This window comes from Nannobrachium achirus (assembly GCF_963921795.1).
Source record: "Nannobrachium achirus genome assembly, chromosome: 12".
In the NCBI taxonomy this organism is placed as follows: Eukaryota; Metazoa; Chordata; class Actinopteri; order Myctophiformes; family Myctophidae; genus Nannobrachium; species Nannobrachium achirus.
In genome coordinates, this window is record NC_137832.1 from 38603490 (window position 1) to 38626619 (window position 23130).

Below are 23130 nucleotides of genomic sequence, written 5' to 3' on the forward strand. Positions count from 1 at the left end.
CATAGATCTTCACATTTGCTTTCTGGATTAATCCTAGGTCATCTTGATGTGTCAGCCTTTTGTATGACTTTTGATTGATCCGCCGACTGGAATTCTGGTGCTCTTTGAAAATATGTCACAGTGAAATCCTAAGACCAGAAGCTATTAAAAAAGCTGGAACGTTTTGGGATCACTTTTGGGATAATTTATCGCCACAAGGGTACCACCCTATCGGCTCACGCTACCATGGCCAGACAAGACCCTCCGATCTTCCTACGTGGCTTTGACCTTGGCGGCCGCTTCACTGACCTTCGACCTCTTGGCACAGGTGTCACAGGCCTGGTCCTGTCGGCAACGGATCAGCGCACAGGGCAGCGCGTAGCTGTTAAAAAGCTGGTAATGCAGGATGCTATTTCAGTGAAGCATGCCTTCAGGGAGGTCAAAATCACCCAGCGGCTGTACCACGAGAACGTTGTCCGGGTCCACGAAGTCCTGGCGCCGTACGGAAAGCCCCTCCCCCGAGACCCAACCCACCTCAGTGCACTGTACATTGTCCAGGAGTGTATGGAAACAGATCTGGCACGCTTGTTGGAACAAGGACCACTACCAACAGGTAAGAGGGAGAGGAATGATCTATTACAATTAAGCTTTAGTCTTGAATACAGTATGGGTAATCCCTGAAACTATGTCATCACTCTGAGTATGTTCTCATTAATTGCCTTTGATAAAACAAGTAAGTAGTTTGTTTTATGTCCTCATTGCAATGAGGTCAGTTACATTCTTTAATTGACCATATTCACAGAGCTGCAATTTGTGAATATGGTCAATGTACAGTACTGTAAGCACTGTAGGAAAAGAGACCAGTATTCAGTGGTATGACTGTCGCCAGGGTTCTGTTTGCTGGGAGAATGGGGGGAATGTATGCTTCTGCTTTGCCCGGGGGGACATGTTTTATCCCTGCATCTGGTCATGCATTTACGGGATCTGGCCAGTGTGTACGGGCCTTTTTAGGGGAAATGTAGATTGTCCAGTATGTTTGATATCACAATTTAACAATTTAATTAAAGGTATATATTAACAGCATTAAACCTGGCTTCCCTATTTGGGGCAAAAAGAAAGAAAGAATTTTAAATCTAATGGTGTCACACGAAAATAGACAATCTATGAGCTTGAAGATGCCCTTTTTTACAATTCGATCCCTGGCTATCGCTATGTAAAAAAAAAGAAAAAAAGGAAACTGAATAAATAAATCTGCCCTCAAGCTGCTATCCGAGAAGGAGACATTCACTTTAGTTATGTTACTTTGGGTTCTCATGAGCTACATTGTTTTTACCACTTTTCTTATTACCACTGTTGACAGGTCATGCTACATTACTGTTCTACCAACTGCTGCGAGGACTTAAGTTCATCCACTCTGCAAATGTTCTGCACAGAGATCTAAAGCCAGCTAACATCTTCATCAATACAGACCAACTGCTGCTCAAGGTCGGAGATTTTGGGCTGGCCAGGATTGTTGATCCTCACTATTCACATAAGGTACAAATACACAAATTCTGCATGCTCACTCACACAAGCACACACACAATTTACAATTCAAATGTCGACATTTAGCAGATGCTCTTATCCAGAGCGACTTACAAAGTGCAAGATCAGAGAAAATGGTGTGAACCTCAGTCAACAAACGATAAATAGAGTGCAAAGAAAAACTATGTGATACATTAGGAGGTTAAAACATCAAACATAGCATCTGTCTAAACAACATGCTATGTAAATAACATTTATAGCATTTGTGGTCAAGCAACAGTATATGTCTATCTCAAATATCTCCCTCTGACCATCTTGGTCAGAGGGAGTGGAGGTCATTCCACAGCTTGGGAGCCAGGAGGGAGAAGGGTTTAGGACACTTGGAGTGATGGTCAGGGTGTCGTGGGGGAGTGATCGGCTGAGGTTTTGGACAAGGTTGATCCCCCTCCCCTAGACTCGCGATGCAGGAGGGAGTGGGTGACCTCTTGTGTAAAGCTTGTATCCGCTGAAAGCACAGTGGTCGCGGGGTAACGGGCGACGTGAAAATAAAACGAATAAACACTTCTTTGGTATTTTCCCCCTTTTTTCCTGCATAGTACTGCGTTTTATTTGTCTGTCATTCTATGTTAAATGTGCGTCTCCGCAGAAAGCACAGTGGAAGTAGGCGACGTGTAAAATAAACAAATAAACACTTCTTTGGTATTTTATGAAAATGTAGCTCCTCACCGTGGGAGAAGGGACAGATGGACATCCTGCATTAGTTTATCCAATGTTAGCTTATCTAATAGAGACACACACCACATTTATACTGCTTGAAGGGATAGTTTTCCCCCAAAATGACTTTTCTAACAATTACCCATGCAGATTTGAATTCATGGATATTTTTGTTTTGTTGTTGTCGCATTCCTAAGCCTAATAATTTGAGGAGGTAGAAATCGATAGAAGAAAAAATGCTTTTTTTGGGGTGAACTACCCCTTTAAATTCATATTATTCTCTATGTCAGTTCCTTTGCCTGTTATTTGGATATGATGACAATGTAGCTGTACTTTCATTTTTGAGTATGGTTGAAGAATTCTTAGAAAAATCCTCAACTTCAGAGGTCACCCCTGAAAACTGAATAGAAAAAGGATTGTGAACATAGCTTCTCCCTTTCATGGAGGGCGAGCTGTTATCACTGTCCAGATAACGCCTTCCTGGGACCTGGCCTCGTGTGGTTATCAGGTATCAGCAGAGGCCTGGTCTGGTAGTGCAGCTGTTCTCAAACATTTTGATGTCAAGGACCCCCACCTGAAAGGAGTTAGTGACAGGGACCCCCTAGAAGAGAAGATTTGTGTCGACACATTTCTAAACGATTCCACATTTTTCACATTTTCAAAACGTAAAAGATTGTCAAAAATAGCTGATCGATAAGCTCACAATGTGACACGTGAGCTTGTATCTACAGTATATGTATTTTATAAATATTTATTTTGCTAAGAAAAAGCAACTTCACAACACATCACTTGGTAGCATTTAAAAGTATGTGGGGCTATATTAACAAAATAGCCTTAATGAAAATGCAAGTGAATTGAAACTAGATTTTTCTCATCACTACCAGACCAGTCTGTCAGCATTAAAGGACGACTTCACCCATCTCACTAATGCTCATTATAAAATGGTACTATTGGTTTCTATTTCTACTGTCTGTATAGTAGAACTGTGGACAGACTGGACACTTCAGAAACCCGTCTACCAGTGACATAATCACTTTGCTTTTTCTTTTTTACGTCGGAAGTCCCTGTGATTCAATTCACTGACATAACAAATAGCAAGCAAAAAATAATAATAATAATAAAAGATTGAAAATGGCTGAAGTCGTCCTTTAAAGTTATACCATGTAACTTTTTTTATAAAACAAATCTTAAAATTGTTCTAACTGTTAAATCGCTAAAGTTTTAGAACCCCCACTCTGTTATTTTCAGCTTCTGAAGCCTTCTCTTTATTATATTTTCTATGAGTTGTGAGGGGGGGAGAATTTCCCGGCAAAATGATGTCATCTCCCACATGATACACTACCGGCCAATCACAGCGCCGATCATACACCACCGGCCAATCACAGCGAGTTTTGCTGTCTCTAAAGGAAGTAGCTTCCCTCAGCAACTGTGTTTACATTGGTGAAGGAATCTTGCTTGCTACTCCCTCAATTCGGGTCTAAAAATGATGGGAGACGGCTCTACGGAATCGTATCGGCAAGGCGGAGGTGCTCGCGACGGCGTTCCGGTGGTCCGCGGCGACTCCGGCCGAAAAAAGCAATACCGCTACTGACCACTAGTTGAGCAGCTTCCACAGTACAGCTTTAAGTCTCCTATTAATTAAAAAGTTAGCAAACATCTGTTAGCTACCTGCTACGTTAACTATAGAATTGCTGAGAGAATCTGTATATTGGTAAATACATTTCATTTCATGAACCATTTTACCTTTTTTAATTTTGTATCTTTTATACCCCTTATAACAATGCAGTCGGTTCATCCACATCTACATCACACCAGTGGTTCTCATCAGAGGAACCCCTAGGGGTCCTCGAGGGGTTCCCAGATAAATGAATTGCTCATCTGCAACTCAGCGAGTGTCCTAATAGACCCTTAATAACTTATTTTATTTTACAGATTTTAAAGTCATGGATTCATGCAATATCAAACAGGGGGTCCTTGAAATTAAAAGGGATGAAAACCAGACATGTCTGGTCCCGCTGGCTGGTGTTACTCATAATAAGGCTGTTTTCCATGGCAAACCCTGCTATTAAAGCCCCAACCCTGGTATCAGGTTAGGGACTAATCAAAGCCAGTGATTACACTGGACATGGTGAATCAAGGAGTCTGAGAGATGAATGTGACAATTTACTGCCTCATTGTGCTGGATCCCAGAGCAACGGCTTGCTGTGTGTGTGTGTGTGTGTGTGTGTGTGTGTGTGTGTGTGTGTGTGTGTGTGTGTGTGTGTGTGTGTGTGTGTGTGTGTGTGTGTGTGTGTGTGTGTGTGTGTGTGTGTGTGTGTGTGTGTGTGTGTGTGTGTGTGTGTGTGTGTGTGTGTGTGTGTGTGTGTGTGTATACACGTGCTGGAGCTCCAATGAAAGGGTATCTTTGTCAGCTGTGTGAACACGGAACAAGGCATCAGTGGGGTGCAGACATAGGGGTTGTGAGTGGGAGTTCAAATGCAGAGAGAGAGAGAACATGGAGGGAGGGGGTAGCAAGAGTTATCTAGGAGGATGAGAGAATGTGAGAAAGTTTAGAGGTAAAAAAAAGTCGACCTTGGAAAACACAAAAAGCGGGGGAAGAAAGGCTTGGTGAGAAAAGGCCAGGAAGAAAGTTGAAGAGGGGTAATGTGGAATAGAGAGAAAGTATCCAAAGTATCTAATAAATAAAGGGAGAGACAGACCGACTGACTGACTGACAGAGGACAGAAGGACATCTGGATTGTGCAGCATGGCAGAAACTAAATGTCCTACAGACCAGAAGAGGGCAATAACAACAGAGCCAGACAAAGCCATGTCTCTCTCGTCTGTCTTCTACAGCAAACAGTGGACTGATACCAGCTCCTGCATAGAACTACCAGCTTTATGGGAGAACGGAGAGAGTGAGAGAGAACATGAATACTGTTTTCTTATGATTCACTCTCTGATTCTCTCTCCCCTTTCTCTCCACCACACACTGTTCCTCAAAGCACGAGAGAGACACATTTGTCTCACTGTGTGTACGTGCTCTGTAAAATCCAGAGTTAATTTAAAAATCACACCCGTGTGAACTGAGCGTTGGTCGTGGAGGCTGCGCAACAGCAAAACAAATACTGTATATATATCCATCATCCATCCATCCATCCATGTGTGTGTGTGTGTGTGTGTGTGTGTGTGAACAACAGCGCCCCTCCCTTAACATGTGTGGTCAGTCTGGTCACAAAAGGTACTGCCAGGCTACATACAGACACGGACGGACGGACGGAGACAGACAGACCCACACACACGGCCACGTATAGGAGCGTTGTGACCAACGCTCAAAAATGTAAAAATGGGGTCCCCTAGTACTCTCTTGGTGTGTGGCAGTGTGGGGTCCCCTTGTATACTCTTGGTGTGTGTGAATGTGTGCGTGTGTGTACGTGCGTGAGGAGAACAGAATGTTCAGGGTTGAACTGCAATGACAAAATGGTGATTCATACATGAAAGAAAATAAAGAGAGGGAAAGAGACAGAAATGGGCAGATAAACAGAGGGGGGGAGAGAGAGAGAGGTACTGTAGTGGGAGAATGAAAGAGAGACATGACTTAATGGCTTAATATTCTAACTCCTTGGCACACCACAAAGTGCCTTGGCCAGTCATTTGCGCTTGTAGCCATTAGGCTCCACAGCCAAACTTGACCCCCATGAGAACCTGCACTGTCTGTTACTGGCTTTTGACTGCTTAGTCATGATGGACTACTAGGGTGTTCAGCCTGTCTAACGTTGACAGCTGCCTCTTAATAACTGCTGAGCGACTGTACCCACTGTACTTATAACTCACATTAACTCCTTTGAACTCATGACTGTTGATAGATTGTACAGTCTCATACCGTCATTTTGATAGACTAAATATTGCATTTATTCACTGGTGATGATAGCTGTATTAGAGTTAGATCTACCGTAGTATATTGATTCATCATTCACTGTAAATGTATATTTATTGATAGACTGTACATTTATATACATTCACTCATTCAGTAGTTTTGATTTGGTTCTTTTGACAATTCTTTTTCCTTTTTTCTTTTTCTCTCAATATATTCATTAGGCCAATTCCTGATTCCTGGTGTATACTATAGTCAGTCCCTTGTGCACTGCTAACTCCCACAGTTGGTCCTAGGGATAACACAGACAATCACATGTCTCCTGTGATATGGATGTCAAGGCCACTTCATTTCACCTTGCAGTGAGGAGTTTAACTTGGATGATATAACACATGTGCAAGCTATTATTCATAGTTCCACAACCCACTAAACAGGGACCCTAAACTAACCTGTAGACTACACTAATGACAGAGATTAAGCTCTCCGCTCAGCTTCCCTTCCCTGAACACCACCAACTGTGCTAGTTGGAATTACCACAGAGGTCTCAAACCCTAGTCTCCGTGGTGATGGGCAGAAACTTTACCCTGGCTGGCGACACCCGAGCTCCCTCCACGGTTATGTTCTGGACATTTACTCTTGCCTTTCACTGTGTGCCTCTCCTATATTTCATTCTCTCTGCTGTTGCTGCTATGACACCCAACTCTTATTTGAATTTATCTTATACAAGATTAGAGAACACCCTCTGAGCACGCCGTCTAAAAGTGGTCTAATAGTGGTATAGATTTGAAAGTTTTTTAGTTGTCTAAACTTAGACTAGACGACTAATAGACTTCTAATTGTCGTCTAAATGTAGACCGTCTATATTTAGACGACTATTAGAAGTCTATTAGTCGTCTAGTCTAAGTTTAGACAACTAAAAAACTTTCAAATCTATACCACTATTAGACCACTTTTAGACGGCGTGCTCAGTGGGCACAGAGATGCTACAACATTATAAATGTAAAAACCTATTTAATATCTTGTGGTCCTGCATGTAGCAAGTGTATCTCTTCAGTGTAGACTTTGGTAAATCATCATCCTTCGCATGCCCTCAACACCTGAGACACAAGCTGCTTCCATTGGTTCACAGTCAGTGTTCTGGTAAAAACCTTGACCTTGACCTTGTCTGCTCAGTCTGAAGCACCTGTACTGATCAGTTCATCACCAACATGTTTTCATTACATGTGTGTGTGTGTAGTGCTGTACTATTTGTGCAGATGTTTGGGTTGTGCTATGTGTAAACGGCTCCTATAATGTAAAGGAAAGCATTACGAGGTGATGCTATTGTATGCTAAGGGACTGAGATTTGGAAAAAACATCAGAATATGAAGAAAAGTGGCACCCGCTGGCCTAGTGGTCAAGGCGCATACCACATATTAGGCTATGATGCCTGCTGGCGTCGCCGGTTCGATTCCCGATCCGGACGACCTTTGCCACATGTCATTCTCCATCTCTCTCCCCATTTCCTGTCAGTCCACTATCCTATTAGTTTTGCGAGGCCAGACTGTTGCCTCCGCGATTTGGGCAAATGCTCCCGGCATACAGTCTGGCAAACGGAAATAGAAACGATGAGTGCGAGATAAAGCGGATGTGACGCAAGTTCGCAACTGCTCCCTTGGTGCAGTAGCAATAACATGTCCTACTGGAAGCGTTATGGCTCCTTTCAATATTTCTGGGGGTGTTATTTTGTCTTTCTCAGTGTTATTGGTGTTACCTCCATGATGTTTTCAAACGTTTTCTTAAACTATAAACCCATAACAAGAATAGGCCGCTTGAATGACTTTGTCTGAGCTATTGTGTTTCTGTTATGTTTCCAATGGGACTACAGTTCAGTGCAGCACTGGCTACTTCCGATACTCGCCGTTCAGGGGCTGCCGTTCCAGACTCTATATAGCATTCGGAGATTGTGTAATAGTTGTCTGGCTACGCGAGACTACTATCCTATTAAATAAAGGCATAAAAAGGCAAAAAAAAAAAAAGAATATGAAGAAAACAAAAGTTTGTGTATGTGACGGTCGCTTATCTCCCGATTAGGAAGTCTTACTGGTTTATAATATGTTAAATAAAAATAAAATAATATTGATTTGTGTATATGTTACCGGATGTTTGGGTAACGCAGGACGTTCTATGTAAGAGCGCTTGTTTTGTCGTTCACCACACACCAATCACCACCAGGTGGCGTACGACAGCCATTCACTCATACTCTATGCATTCACTAGTGAAGGCGCTGACGTCACTCGTTTGCGACTATATTTGCGACTTTATTTACTAGCCTAGCCTAGCCTAGCCTAGCCTAGCTGCTACATTGTAGTCACTTGGACAGGGCAATTATCGTGGGCTTGCCCAGGCCTTACGGCCTGGGCATAAATATAACGATTGCATTCACCACGGCTTCGTAACTCGCGTGGCGCTCCGCCGGCCACGCGGCCCTGGCCCGCTCTTCGCGGCCACTCGCACCTGCGGTGCTCGGGGGCGAAGAGCAGGACCAAGGTCCGCTGGCCTGCGCGCCGCTTGTAATGTCGTGGACACTGGACAATCGAGCGGCTCCGCCTGGAGGACGTTGCTGTGGGCGACCGCTTGTTCCGCCCCGTGCTGCACGCCGAGTGCTACGTTTCTCGACCGTCCTGTTTCTCTAACAAACCGTGACATATACAATCTGATACAGCTGTTCTGTTAATCACCATTGTTTCCCCACCGGTTGCCATCGGAGCAGCTTCAGATTTTGTCCTCTCTAGAACTAAAACTAAACTAAACTAAACTAGATGACATCACTGATCTGTGTCTTGATTCTTTGGTCCTGTGTGGTGAGAGAAAGTTCAGGTTCCCAAATGCAGAAATGTTTAAGTGTGAGGATGATCGACTAGAACCCCACAGTGCTATGACGACAGTATGTGCGTGTAGTATAGCCTTTTGCTATTTAATCCTAATGTCTGACTGGAAGTGCAGCTCTGAAGTCTGGCAAACATTTACCCTGGTTGATGAAAGGGGGGAAACAAGAGAGAACAAAGAGGGGAGAGGAAGGACAATACAGTAAAATCCTAAGAGTTCATTTAACTCTGAGAGTGTAAAAATGGACGGGTCAGGGTTGTGCCGTGGATGAGAAAACATTTGTAATGCGAGTTGGGGTTATTTGGACTCTTATGTTGATCTGAGCCCGGAGTGTGTACTTTTGTGTTGGCGTTTGTGTGTGTGTGAGTGACTGTGTGAATCCACCCTGTCACCTGCTGAGACGGCCCTGTCTCTGCCTAGAAATTATTCATGCCGTGAAGAAAAGAGAGGACAGGACAAAGACGGGAGAGATAAAGATTAGGCCGGTCACAATCCTATATTATTGGCCTATGGGAGAACTGGCGGGCTGGCCAGCCGACAGATCTCTGACGTCACACTCGTGTCACCATGACCATAACCATACCAGTAAGACTCCCTAATCGGGAGATAAGCGACCGTTGGTCGCTTATCTCCACAAATAGGCCAAAAGTTTGTTTTACCAATTATTACACTCTATGTGAACATTTACATCAACAAATCCCAAGTACTATGCAGAACGACCCATTTCAAGTTTTTAATGTACAACAATATTTAGAAAATAGGTCTACAAGCTCACAATGCTACGCATTGTCCTCATCCCTTATATTCCCATAGGTTATATGGAGATCTCAGTGTTTGTCAGTCCTTGTTCATTTATGCCCATATATGGACATCTCTATATCTACTGTAACAGTCCTTGTCCCTTTATGCCCATATATGGAGATCTCTTAACTGTAAGTCCTTGTCCCTTTTATGCCCATATATGGATATTCCTGATGTCATCAGTATATGAACATATATGGGCTTTCTGATATGCCCATATATGGAGATCTCTTAACTGTAAGCCCTTGTCCCTTTTATGCCCATATATGGATATCCCTGATGTCATCCGTATATGCCCATATATGGGCTTTCTAATATGCCCATATATGGAGATCTCTGTATCTCCATATATGGGTATAAAAGGATACTTCAGGTCTGACATCAGGTTTGTTTATATTGGGTTGCTAGGTTTGACATCACAAACTCCATGGGCCATCTGACCTAGAAATCTATATTTGGGCATAGATGACTCATCGTGACCTCATCATGATTTCAATCGCTATAAAAGGACTCTCAGTGACATACACTCTCCACAGATAAAGCAGTCAACCAGCCTACCAGTCAACCCATTCTTTGATTACTTTGTACAACTAGATTAACTTTTCAATGGCATCCCCACTGGAATTGACCGAAATGTACGACAGACAAGTCTGACCTCACCAGCCCATACTTGGGCATGGACAACTTATATCTCCATATACGGAGATGGCCATATATGGAGATACGATGACATCACAGAGTCCACAGCTGATGATGTGGCGTGATGTCATACAATACACAAACAAGCCCTATATAAAGGGGCAATTCTCACCAGGGAAGAGAGCATTCCCCACTAGCTGAGTATCTTAAGATGGTTGGATGTGATGATAAGCTATAAGCTTAGTTGATCCTGGCGATAAGGTCTGAGTCGAGGAATGCTCTCTTCCCTGGTGAGAATTGCCCCTTTATATAGGGCTTGTTTGTGTATTGTATGACATCACGTCACATCATCAGCTGTGGACTCTGTGATGTCAGAGTGATGTCAGACTGATGCGGAGTGATGTCAGACTCACACGTCGACCGCACGTGTGACGTGCGGTCGACCGCACGTGTGACCGACGGACGGCCGGTGGAGGTTTTCATAGTAAACTGCTCCCTGACGGTCGCAATAAGGGGTTCCTAGCAGCTATGCCCAAATATGGAGTGTGTTGTCTAACCTCAGTGTGTCTTCATGGCATCAGCAAACAAATCAATCAGCTCTATGGGCACAAAAGTGCATGCCCATATATGGGCATATACTGATGACATCAGTGATCTCCATATATTGGTAATAAAAGGGACAAGGATTGATTGACCTCTCTAGTTAGCTCTAGTTATTGCATAATCAACTGATCGCAATATTCTGAGATATATAGTTGTGGGCTCGCCTGAAAGGCGAGAACACTATGTTATCTTCATTATTTATATAGTGAGTTTTGTCACAGACAGTACAAAGGCAAAGTGCCCTTAGCCAATGAGGTGCCATTGAGGTGTGGAAAAGATGGGAGTGGTGTTAGCTGGAGTATTGGTTGAGCTTCACATGACAGTTAGCACGCTGCAGAATATAGTCACGACTCACGAGCAAGCCCACACTGTTTCAAAGGAACAGTATTTCTAGTTGTAATTGTTTTGCATAATCGTTTCCATGTAGTTCATACATTTGAAAAGAATAGTGGAAAAAGATAGAGGATCTACAAGCTCACAATGCAACGTGTTGTGATCTTGTAGATCTGCTATGTCCAGTATAAAATGATTACCGGTATATTATATTGTAATTATTTGTATGACAATTAATCTTCACGTAATATGGCATGATGGTGACTGCCCTCATAGAGTGTTAAGGGAAGAGACCGAGTGAGAGAGAGAGAGTGAGGTGTGAGGAAGGGAGAGAGAGAGAAGGAGGGTGAAAATGAACTACATGAGAAGCGGCAGGAAGAGAGGGTGGCTGAGACGGAGGTGTGAGAGAAGGAGCAGATGTGGCGCGGGAGGTGAAAATAGTGAGGGAGGGAATGGGGTGAAGAAGAGAGCAGAGGGGGAGAACAGGAATTGTAGACACAAGTGAGAAAAGAACAAGGGAACAGGAGCCTAGAAAATGGAGGCACAGGGTAGCCCAGGGTGAGCTATAAAGGAGAACTGTGATAGAAGGAGGATGAGAGAGAGAGAGAGAGAGAGAGAGAGAGAGAGAGAGAGAGGAAGAAAGAGCTGAGCAGAAGATGTTAGTGGGCGGCAGTGGCTCCGGAGGTGGAGCAGTCCACTTGGGAATCTTCCCGTTCCCAATTCGACTCCGGGCTCCCCCAGAGTTAGTGTCGAAGTGTCCTTGAGCAAGACACTGAACCCCTAATTGCTCCCGATGAGTAGGTTGGTGCCATGTATGGTTTCCTCCGCCATCTGTGTATGAATCTGTGAGTGAATGGGTGTATAGAGGGTATCTGCACATTTCTAAAGTCAAAGTTGAAGGACATTTTAATACCTCTAAAATGACAATGATCTGCTATTTTCACAATAGAACCGTGTTATACAAAATGTAATGCCTGAACTCTTAGTGATCGTCAGGGTGTGTGTGTGTGTGTGGGGGGGGTCGCGGCCTGAAAAGGTTGAGAACCACTGTATTAATGCACCAGAGTGACGGATGGAAGGGTAGGGCTCTGTGGGGAGGATGGAGCCAAGGGAGGAGTTATAGGACGGGGGTGAAGGAGGACGGAGTGACGGAGGTACGCTTGTCTGATCCTCATCAAACATTGAACATTAGTTTCTGCTCCGTCATCTCCTGGCACACTGTGTTGAATGAGGGAGGGCACGGAGGAGGAGACACGTGCTTGAAAAAGACAGAGAGACAGAGCAGACGTGCAGGTCACCCGGGGTCGGGAGAGAAAGAGAGAGTTGTGGTGACGGATAATAGGAAAATGGAGAGCAGAGGAAACTAGGGAGAAATGGTGGAGGTGGCAGAGGGAATGGGTAGAAGAAGAGTGGAGTCAATACCACAATGTAGAAATAATCTGTTACAAGTTATAGTTCTGTATTCAAAATGTTACTTGCGTAAAAGTGGCAGCAAACTATACCAAAAGTAGAAGTACCTGATTTGGATATTGAAAACAGCAGATCTACAAGCTATTTTTGAACAGGGGTTTTCTATTAATAGGAAAAATCTGCAAAGTAAAGTAAAGTTTTCAAATAACTATAGCAGGGGTCTTCAACAGGGGGTCCTTAGAGGTACTACAGGGGGGCCTCCAAATCCTTGTGTGATAGGATAATTATTTTAAATGAACAACTTGAAACCTCACATCCCTATTCTGAGGAGAACTTTAGCCAAAAATAGCCGATTACAAGCTCAGTAGATCGTCTATTTTCGTCAAATATGTTTGATGTAGAGGTAAAAAAGAGGAGACCAAGTACAGAGTGAAAGGTCAAGTTTACAAAATATTGACGATTTAAGTGGTTAAATGTCTGAAAAAACATTGACAATAATCCATCCAACATAGACTGATGACAGTGCTGTTAAACAAGTCTATGATGAATCTATCTCTGAAATCGATGAAAATCTGCATCACACATTTATACAATATGTAGAGGGGGTCCCTGCTTCATCTCTCTCTCTCAATTAAGGGGTCCTTGGCCTGAAAACGTTGAAGACCCCTGAACTAGTGAAGTAAAAAGTAGACAATATTTGCCTCTGAGATGTAGTGGAGTAGAAGTATTGAAAAATGGGAATACCCAAGTAAAGTAAAAGCAACTCAAAGTTGTACTTAAGTACAGTACTTGAGTAAGTGTACTTAGTTTAACTTTAGAAAGGAGGTAACACGAGACTTAGATTGGACAGAGAGTACACAGTGGGAGACGGTATGTACCCACAGTGGGTACATTAGAGGCTGGTGTACTGGAAATGGTGTGGAGATAAAGTCAGAGAATGAGAGAGATGGTGGAGAAGAGGGAGAGAGTCCAGGAGAAGGCTTGAAACCCTAGAAAGGAAGTGCATTGAGAGTTTGATAGGCCAGGTAGTGGTTGGAGAGGTGATGGGGGATAATTTGAGTTGTATATTAGATATAGTGCAGGCTAAATGTACAAAACATGAAGAGGAGGCCAGCAATAACTCCTGTGTGAACATGTTTACAGTAGGTGATAATGGAATCCGTAGGATACGGGGCTGAATAAATTAGAATCCGCGTTGGATTTCGGGGGGTCGGGAGCGCTCCGCTGTGTTCACTTGGACCGCGCGGAGGTGCCGAAAGTCGGCGTTATGAGGATTTACTATTTCGTACCCCAGTAGATGTAACTCGGATGGCGCTGAGTCGGCTCATGCGACCTACGCAACGCTTGACACGGCGAGTCTGCGACTCGCTCGATACCGCTCGCTCGGCGGTGTCTCAAGTGGCTCAAGATCGCCTGAGACGGCGCGCCTCCGTCATAGTCACCGAAAACAAGCGCTCCTTCGAGTCCTTCCACAAGCGTCTTCTACGGATTCCAAAATAGTTTACAGAAGTGCGTGCGTGAGTGCATGTGACTATTTTTAAGGGTAGCATCACCTTCAAGATCTGCCAAATTCTCATCACTCATTATCAGTAAATCTCCTAGCCTCTACCTCATATCCCCCTCTCTCTCTCTCCTTTTGTTCTGACTCTGTTTTTCCAGGGCTATTTGTCTGAGGGTCTGGTAACTAAATGGTATCGCTCCCCCCGCCTCCTCCTCTCCCCCAACAACTACACCAAGGCCATAGACATGTGGGCTGCTGGATGCATCTTGGCTGAGATGCTCACAGGACGCATGCTGTTCGCAGGTGCCTACATATTTGCCATACCAGTGGTTCTCAACCTTTTCAGATTGCGACCTCCGAAAATAATCATATTTGAACTGGAAAACCCCCAAAATAATCATTTTGAACGGGTGACCCCCCACCCTGACAGGAGTTGAGGAATTACCCTTTTTTAGGTATTTAAATTGTCACTTCTCTGTCATCTGGGGACACCCAAAAAATATCATGTGGGGACTCCCCTGAGGGTCCTGACCTACAGGTTGAGAACCAATTTGCCATACAACTGAAATCTATCTGTATTGTGACCATTATCTATTCATAAATTAGTCATATGATACATGTAATTACATATAATCTCATCATCAAGCATAAAATAGTTTGAATGAGTTGAAACATGACCCCCACTGCAGATCTTCAAATAACTGCAACATGAAGTGAAAGGATCGTTTGTTTCCATCGAATGCCCTTCAGCAAAAACACTGTCATTTTTTTTGCAGGCTTTTTCTTTTCCTGACCAGAATAACAATGACCAGTCATTGACAGATTTTTGCTGTCTCAAGCCAGTTCTCCCTGACAGATACTAAACTGACCTCTCCATCCATTTCAAAACAGCTTTCCCTCGCTATACTTTAAAATTCCACAGTTAACTTTAATTTTGCCCATGGGGAATGTTATGTACCCTGCAGTGTGTATTATTCCCATTATTATGTTATTTTTATGTTCAAAATGTTTGTGTAGTGCCCCCTGCTGTTTGGATTTAGCTTACACACAGTAGAGAAGGCAAATAATAATTGCAACTGTTAGGTCGCAGTTACTACCAAAACCTCGACAGGCTGTCTGTCCGTCTGTCCGTCAGTCTGTCCGTCACGTCACACTTTTCCCCAACTCATATCTCCGCCACCGTTGCCCCAATCCATGCCAAACTTTGCACACACACTCCTTGCCAATCCACAACCTCCACCCCTCCCGGGACCCCCGGAGCTCCAGGGACCTCCAGGTACCCCCTGTCGCCGCCGCCAAAAAGTGCTAAAATGACCAATGACCACCCCAACGGGGGCTGTTCACGGGGAATTCCCAGGGACCACTCCTGGTGCTCCAGAATGGATGCAAAAGTGGTCGCACCCCTAGTGGAGGACCCCGCCACTGCAGCGCACATAAAATGCCGTAACTCGGGTTAGGAGCGACCGGGAGAGCCGGGGCCGGTACCCACGCATCCGCCTCGGCGGCGCCAAGAGAGCCGTCAACATGAATCTGTCCCATATAGCGCCACCATCAGGCCCATTTTTTCAAACACATTTTTGGACACTGCTCCTACAGATTTCGCCCTAAAATCACGCAAATCGGTACACAGTATGTCTACACTCATGTCATCAACATGGATCTGTCCCATATAGCGCCACAATCAGGCCCATTTTTTCAAACACATTTTTGAACACTGCTCCTACAGATTTTGCCCTAAAATCACGCAAATCGGTACACAGTATGTCTACACTCATGCCATCAACATTGATCTGTCCCATATAGCGCCACCATCAGGCCGACTTTTTCAAACACATTTTTGGACACTGCCCCTACAGACTTTGCCCTAAAATTACGCAAATCGGTACACAGTATGTCTACACTCATGTCATCAACATGGATCTGTCCCATATATTTTTTCGAACACATTTTTTGGACACTGCTCCTACACATTTTGCCCTAAAATCACGCTGCGACCTGACAGTCGCTTATCTCCCGATTAGGGAGTCTTACTGGTGTTATATACCAAGCCTCACGAGCTAGACTGTTGCCTCCCACAATTTTCAAATGCTTCCATCAGTCAGTCTGGACTCGGAAAATTATTAGAGGATAAAGCGGATGTGACGCCTCCTACCCGCTTCCGTTTCGTCTTATCAAACGCAAATTTGTCCTAATATAAGCTAAGCTAAGCTTATTATATAGCTTGCTGCTTATAAGGAATGGAAATTCTAAAATAAAATGTAAAGATATTTTAACGGAAATAACAAATGACAGCTTCCATTCTCGGCTTTAGGGATGTGTAGTTCCAGACTATATTCGGAGATTGTGGAATAGTTGTCTGGCTACTAATGACCATACAGAGCATGTCATGCGAAGACATAAGGGGAAGAAAGTTTTAGTTTGCATGCAGTAAAGGAAATTCAATGATTAGTTTCTAAACACATTATACACGTTAAGTTGTCATGGCTGAAAACATGTAAACATTTTGGGAACCATGGTTTACTGAAGTGTAGAGTAAGTAATGAAGTAACTTTTTTAATGATTCAAATGTGTCTGGTTGGTTAAAATTATTCTGTGGTGCATGTGACAAACTAAGAATACAAGCATTACGTAGTATTACTGCTTTACAGACACGTTAAACTATTATGTCATTACAAAATAGCAGATATACAAGCTCACAGCGTGTCACTTTGTGCCATGCTGAAGCTTGTATATCTGCTATTTTCTTCTTTTTTAAAAAAAAATCTTGAAAGCGTGAACTACTGATTTAAAATCTATTTGTAGGATTGGCCTCAGGTCTTAATGGGTTAAATTGATTTTTTACTCCTACTTGTTATATGGTCTTTTCTTCTTTCTGCTTCTGTGATTGGCCCTCTGTGTCTGCCTGCTTGCCTCTGATTGGTCTTTCCTCCCAGGAGCTCATGAGCTGGAGCAGATGCAGCTGATTGTGGACACAGTGCCAGTGCTCAGAGAGGAAGACAGGCAGGACCTACTTCAGGTGACCCCTCATGCCAAATCTACAATATATGTTTTGTTTTAACTCTTTTACTGCCATTTATAAGGATCTAAGGATATCTTATAACGCCATCAAAGTAGCTTACCTTTGCGATTTTATAGAAAAATATCCATCCATTATTTCCAACCACAATCTTTTGTAAAAGTTGGGAAAAAGTCGACCGGGCGCAGCTGTTCCACGAGGCTGAAGTTTGTCCCTCGGTTGCACCAGTTGTAGACATAGAAATGGAGAAACTAGATCCAGGCATAGATAGATTTTGAGACTAGCGTTGCGGGAGCTGCTGCTACTGTACACACCCGCGCCTCCCCTCATCTGCAGTTAATGTGTTTATTACATTTGTTTGAACAAGTCAATGTGCATCTTCTCAGCTCTGCCCCTTCTTCTCCCCAGGTGATGCCTTCATTTGTCAGTGATGGTTGGAGAGTCAGGAAGACCTTCTCTGAACTGCTCCCCGAGGTGGATGCACAGGGTGAGTGGAGAGGGGAGAGATGCAGGGACATGTATGTGCTTAGCCCAGGGTTTAGGGTTAGGGTTAGGGCAAATGTAAGCATCAAGCTATAGGGATAGCCTGGGGCTGGCAGAATAAAATGAGGAAAAAAAGGATGAAGGACAGACATTAGAGGGTCAGGTAAAGGAGGGGTGAAAGATAAGGAGGAAGAGTATGTTCAAAAGTGAACTAGAACTTTCTCTGAGCTGCATCTCAAGGGAAGTGCTTTGAGTAAATAACATCGGTACTGTACTGTACTGTACTGAAGGATGACAAGGATGACAAGAAGAGAGTTGTAAAATAGATGTTCATAAAATGAGTTGGGGTTAGTTTCCAGTTGGGTTTACCTACATACACCTGTTCCAGTAACTGTGATTACTGTATCAGTGCAGATGCAGACTTTAAAAAACATCATCAACAGTGCATTCTTATAACCTGATTTATTAGGCCTACACATTAGTTCCAACAACTGTATATGTAGTACTTAAACATAAATATTATTTAATAAATCGGACAAAACCAATATATAATTTGGATATCGGTTCAACACCGATATTGGGTTTTTAAAGCTGATGACCGATTAATTATTCATTGCTTATAATAATGTCAGTGGCAGCAGTGGCTCAGGAGATAGAACGATATGTTTGGGAATCAGAAGGTCACTCCCTCGTTCAATTCCCGCTCCTCCTGACATCTGGTGTTGCTCCCAGGGGTGCCGCACCTAATTCTGGGCCCAGGGTACAAGGATTCACTGCGGGCCCCCCATGAATATTCTTCATAGGGGGAGGGGGTTTAAACCATTTAGACTGGGAAGGCATTATTACGCATTATTTTGTGCTTTAACTACTGAAAAATAGAAGATATACAAGCTCGTAGCTTGTAGATCTCCTATTTTTAAAAACTCGTGAAAATCTGTGCACGTCTTTGAAAAACCTATGTTTCTATGTCTGTGGTGCTCAAACTTTTTCATGTGAAGGACCCCCAAAATTATATGTATTTGGCCACAGACCCCCATATTTCGTTCCAGGGACCCCCCAGAAGCAAAATTTTAGTTGCAAATCTTACATACAAAAATACATATATTCAAAAATGTGTAATTTTGCACACATTTTCACTACTTTTCAAAAATAGCAGATCTACAAGACAACAACTAAATATAAAAAATCACACTCGTGTGAACTGAGCGGTTGTGTGTGTGTGTGTGTGTGTGTGTGTGTGTGTGTGTGTGTGTGTGTGTGTGTGTGTGTGTGTGTGTGTGTGTGTGTGTGTGTGTGTGTGTGTGTGTGTGTGTGTGTGTGTGTGCCCCTGTGTGTGTGTGTGTGCCCCTGTGTGTGTTTGTGTGTGAGTGTGCCTGGCCTATGCCTGGCCTATCCTGAACAACAGCGCCCCTCCCTTAACATGTGTGGTCAGAAAAGGTTACTGCAGGCTACATACCCGGAGACAGACAGACAGACAGACAGACAGACCCACACACACGGCCACGTATAGGAGCGTTGTGACCACCGCTCAAAAAATACAGCTAAATATAAAATTCCAGGCCTCTCCACCTTGGGCCCTAGTAACTCAGTCCCAATTTTCCCCCTTGTGACCTCCTCTCAGCGGTGGACTTCCTGGAACGTATCTTGACCTTTAATCCTATGGATCGTCTGACAGCGGAGGCAGCGTTGAACCATCCCTTCCTGGGGCAGTATGCCTGTCCCCTGGATGAACCTACCTCCATGCAGCCCTTCCGCATCGAGGATGAACTGGAGGATATCATTCTCACCGAGCAGAGCCACGTCAACAGTAACAGCAATAGTCAGACTTCAAGCATCCACTGGGATAGGTTGGTGAACAGCTTTATTTGTTTGGTCGGTTTATTGGTCGGCTGGGTAATTAACTCATTTGTTAGGTATTTTATTCATATTTATTCAGAAATGTACACTTTATCCACTCATTCACGCATCTAACTGAAAGTTAGATGCGTCAGCTGTGATTTCCAAGAATGCTGAGTCAGAGCTGAGACCAGATAAGATATAATGAAACCAATATTAAAAAAAAACGTTGACCAGTTGTCCCTTTGAGAGCAATAGGAAACATTCTGTTGAGGTGAGAAGCTTTTTTATTTTATTTTTTATAGAAGCTCATTCTGTAGAAGCTTGGTAACCCCCTGTCTTAGAGCATTGGTTCTCAAATTGGAGTCCGGGGACCCCCAGGGGTCCTTGGGGGTTTCCAGGGGGTCCCCAGCTAAATGTGTTCATATAGCGTCACAATCATTTTAACCACTTTAACCATATTTTATACTTAGGATATTCAAAAATAGAAGATATACAAGCTCATAGTGTGTCACTTTGTGCCACGGTATGAGCTTGTAGATCTGACATTTTTAACACATTTATTTTTTAACACAAATGTTCTCTTAATGTCCTGCCACAAAACCTTTTCAGATGGGGGTCTGCGGGCAAATTCAATTTGGGGGTCCTTGACTTGAAATAGTTTGAGAACCAGTGTCTCAGAGGATTCTCCTGTTGACTGCCAGAAAGTTAAGTGGACTTTCGTGTGTGTGCGTGTGCGTGCGTGCGCGTGTGCGTGTATGCGTGCATGTGTGTGTGTGTGTGTGTGTGTGTGTGACTTGCCCCAGGTATGAGAACAGCTTGTCCTCAGATGTGTGCTGGCAACAGGCGAGTGGAAAGTGTGTCTGTATGCCCCCCGCCCGCGTTGCCTCTGATTTTGGAGACACTACGGAAGAAGAGGAGGTGCAGAGGGATCCGCGTGCTGGCTCTACCGCACTGTTAGAGGAGGCGCAGGTTAGATATAACTTTTCAAACCTGAAAATGTCGAACTAGATTTCAAACGTATAAATTGTTTATACTTTTAAATTGATGATTAATCAACTGAGGCCACTATTTTTAGCGTGCCAATGTTCCATGAAGAGAAAGTTGTTACCAGTAGCCTGAAATCACACCTCTGGCATGCAGAGAAAGTAGATATAAGTGGTACAATTTTATAGTGAGCATTAGTTTGGCCAATATAGATAGATATGGTAAGAAAGAAGGCCTTTTATCGTCTGAAGGTATGAAGCTATGACTATAAATTCACAAAATCTCTGTCTGTCTGTATGTCTGTCTGTCTGTCTGTCTGTCTGTCTGTCTGTCTGTCTCTACTGTACATTTGGTTTACTGGATGTATTTTGAGTACCTGTCTAGTACCTTCAAAACATGGTCCAACCCTGCAACCCTTCCCACTCATTTAGATCAGTTATTACAGGAATGATGTCTGAGCCTTCCGTAAAACACTTCACATCCGATACTCATCTTCCTCCTGGCTCTCAAACTGTGGAGTGGAATAACTCCTCATTGCAGTCAGAAATGCAGACTCACTCCCAATCTTCTACTGTAGCCTGAATACTCACTTCTTCAGACTCTACCTCACCCCCTGCCCTGGCACTTCTCTTCCGTTGTATTCCCCTCTTATCACTTTTTTTATGGATGACAGTTAACTATGAAAACCGTCACATCTTGTCCGTACATCTTGCCCTACTCTTATCTCGGGCACCGTTGCCCCTAACCATGCCAAACGCTGCACACACACTCCTTGGCTGCCAAACCACAACCTCCACCCCTCATTTCTCACATGCCCCTCTTCTAGCACCACCATCAGGCAGATTTTTGCAAAACACATTTTTGGACACTGCTCCTACAGATTTTAGCCTAAAATCACGCAAAGCGGTACACAGTATCTCTAAAGTCATGTCATCAACATGGATCTGTCCCATTTCCCATATTCCCTCCTGATTGGCTACGATTGCCTTCTAAAGTTTGTGTATGCAACGTGGCGGTCGCTTATCTCCCAATTAGGGAGTCTTACTGGTAGTTTACTATGCAGATACAGTATATCTTGGTCACTAGTTAGGTCGCACTGGATAACAGGATCTGCTAAATAATTACTTTAAAGTCGCTGACGATCATGCTGTTAATTAGAACTACAAAAGGCAGTTATGTAACACTCCACTGATCTATCTTCCTCTCCTCATCCATATTTTCCCTTGCACAGGTTGACCCACGCAAATATTCCCACAGCAGCTCAGCAGAACGCTTCCTGGACAACTCTCACTCCTCTCTGGATCGGGCCTGTGGAGTTGGGTTTGGGGAGCTAGACTGTGGCCGCTCATGTGACTACAAAGTAGGCTCTCCCTCCTATCTGGATAAGATTGCGTGGAGGGAGGGCAAGCCGCAACACTACTCTGAACCCAAGCTGATCTTGGACCTGTCCAACTGGAAACGCAACATTAAAATCCCACCTGTTCCAGTTCATGCCACAGCGTACGTTGAGGGCGGCCCAGAGGAGACAAAAACAGAGACGGCAGATGAGGGGCAACAGAAGGGGGAGGAAACTGGTGATTTATTCCAAGAGATTTCTCGTTGGGTGGAGAGCACACAGTCTCGCCTCCACTCCCCCAGCCCTCCTGCAGAGCCCTCGTGCTACACATCCTCTCCTCCTCTCCCTCTGTCCCCTACTGATGTCCCACCTCCGGTCTTCCAGCACTGCCAAGATGTTTTTAGGCAGCCATCGGCTGACTGCGATGAGAGTCCTCTTCCCCCCACCTCTTCCTCCAACTCCCTTCCCTCACTTTTACCCTCCTCTCCAACCTCCGCTCTTGCCGCTCAGTCAGCTCAGACGGCCTCCCCTCTCGCTTCTCCTCCCCTTCCTCCCCCAGTAACCCCTTCACTTTCCTCTGCATCTTCCCGTTTCCAAGCTTTGGATTGTGATCGTCTGCCACCGCTGCCTGCAGAACAGGAGGAGAGGCTCTTTGACCTGGACGTATTCATCTCACGAGCGTTGAAACTGTGCGGGCAGCGTGAGGAGAAAAGAGAAGAAACAGAGGAGGAACGGATGGATGAAACCAAACAGATGAACGTTAAGAGAAGGATGCCCAAACTTCCAGAGCACCGGCCATCCCTGCCAAAGACTCCCAACTCTTGATGTCAGGTGAGCCTTGAATCAGCAAAGTTATTCAATTCAGCCAGTAGGCTTTACATAGCGAGGGCCAGGATATGAAAATATTAGATCTACAAGCTCACAGCTTGATCGTCTATTTTTGGCATGCGTACATGCATGTACAGATTAGGCTGTAGTCTTTGAAGATGGTTACCCTGCTGAAAGCTACCTTAGCCTCATTAGCTGTGTTTTGGACACACCCACTATAGGAATGGTACAGCAGATGTCTACAAACGTCACTTGAATACGTGATTTTGGCAGTATTTTAAGTTCATAAACAGGATGGATATGAACAATATCTGGGTTTAAAAATAAAGCATTTTAGACACAATACCCTGATTATTATAAGCTTCACCTGATGTACGTTATCCGCTGCAAATATGATATGAAGTGACTCTTGTGAATGA

General features: G+C 44.0%; 1 protein-coding gene across 1 annotated transcript; it reads left to right on the forward strand.

Annotated features, from left to right (window-relative positions):
* Positions 1–225: 225 nt before the first annotated feature.
* mapk4 (mitogen-activated protein kinase 4) lies at positions 226–22708 on the forward strand (the record flags this gene model as incomplete). The annotated part of the gene is made up of 8 exons (XM_080738626.1): positions 226–592; positions 1340–1515; positions 14384–14528; positions 17159–17241; positions 17650–17728; positions 19346–19571; positions 20367–20532; positions 21779–22708. 8 exons carry the CDS (start codon positions 226–228, stop codon positions 22706–22708), a joined length of 2172 nt encoding a protein of 723 aa, XP_080594752.1.
* Positions 22709–23130: the final 422 nt, after the last annotated feature.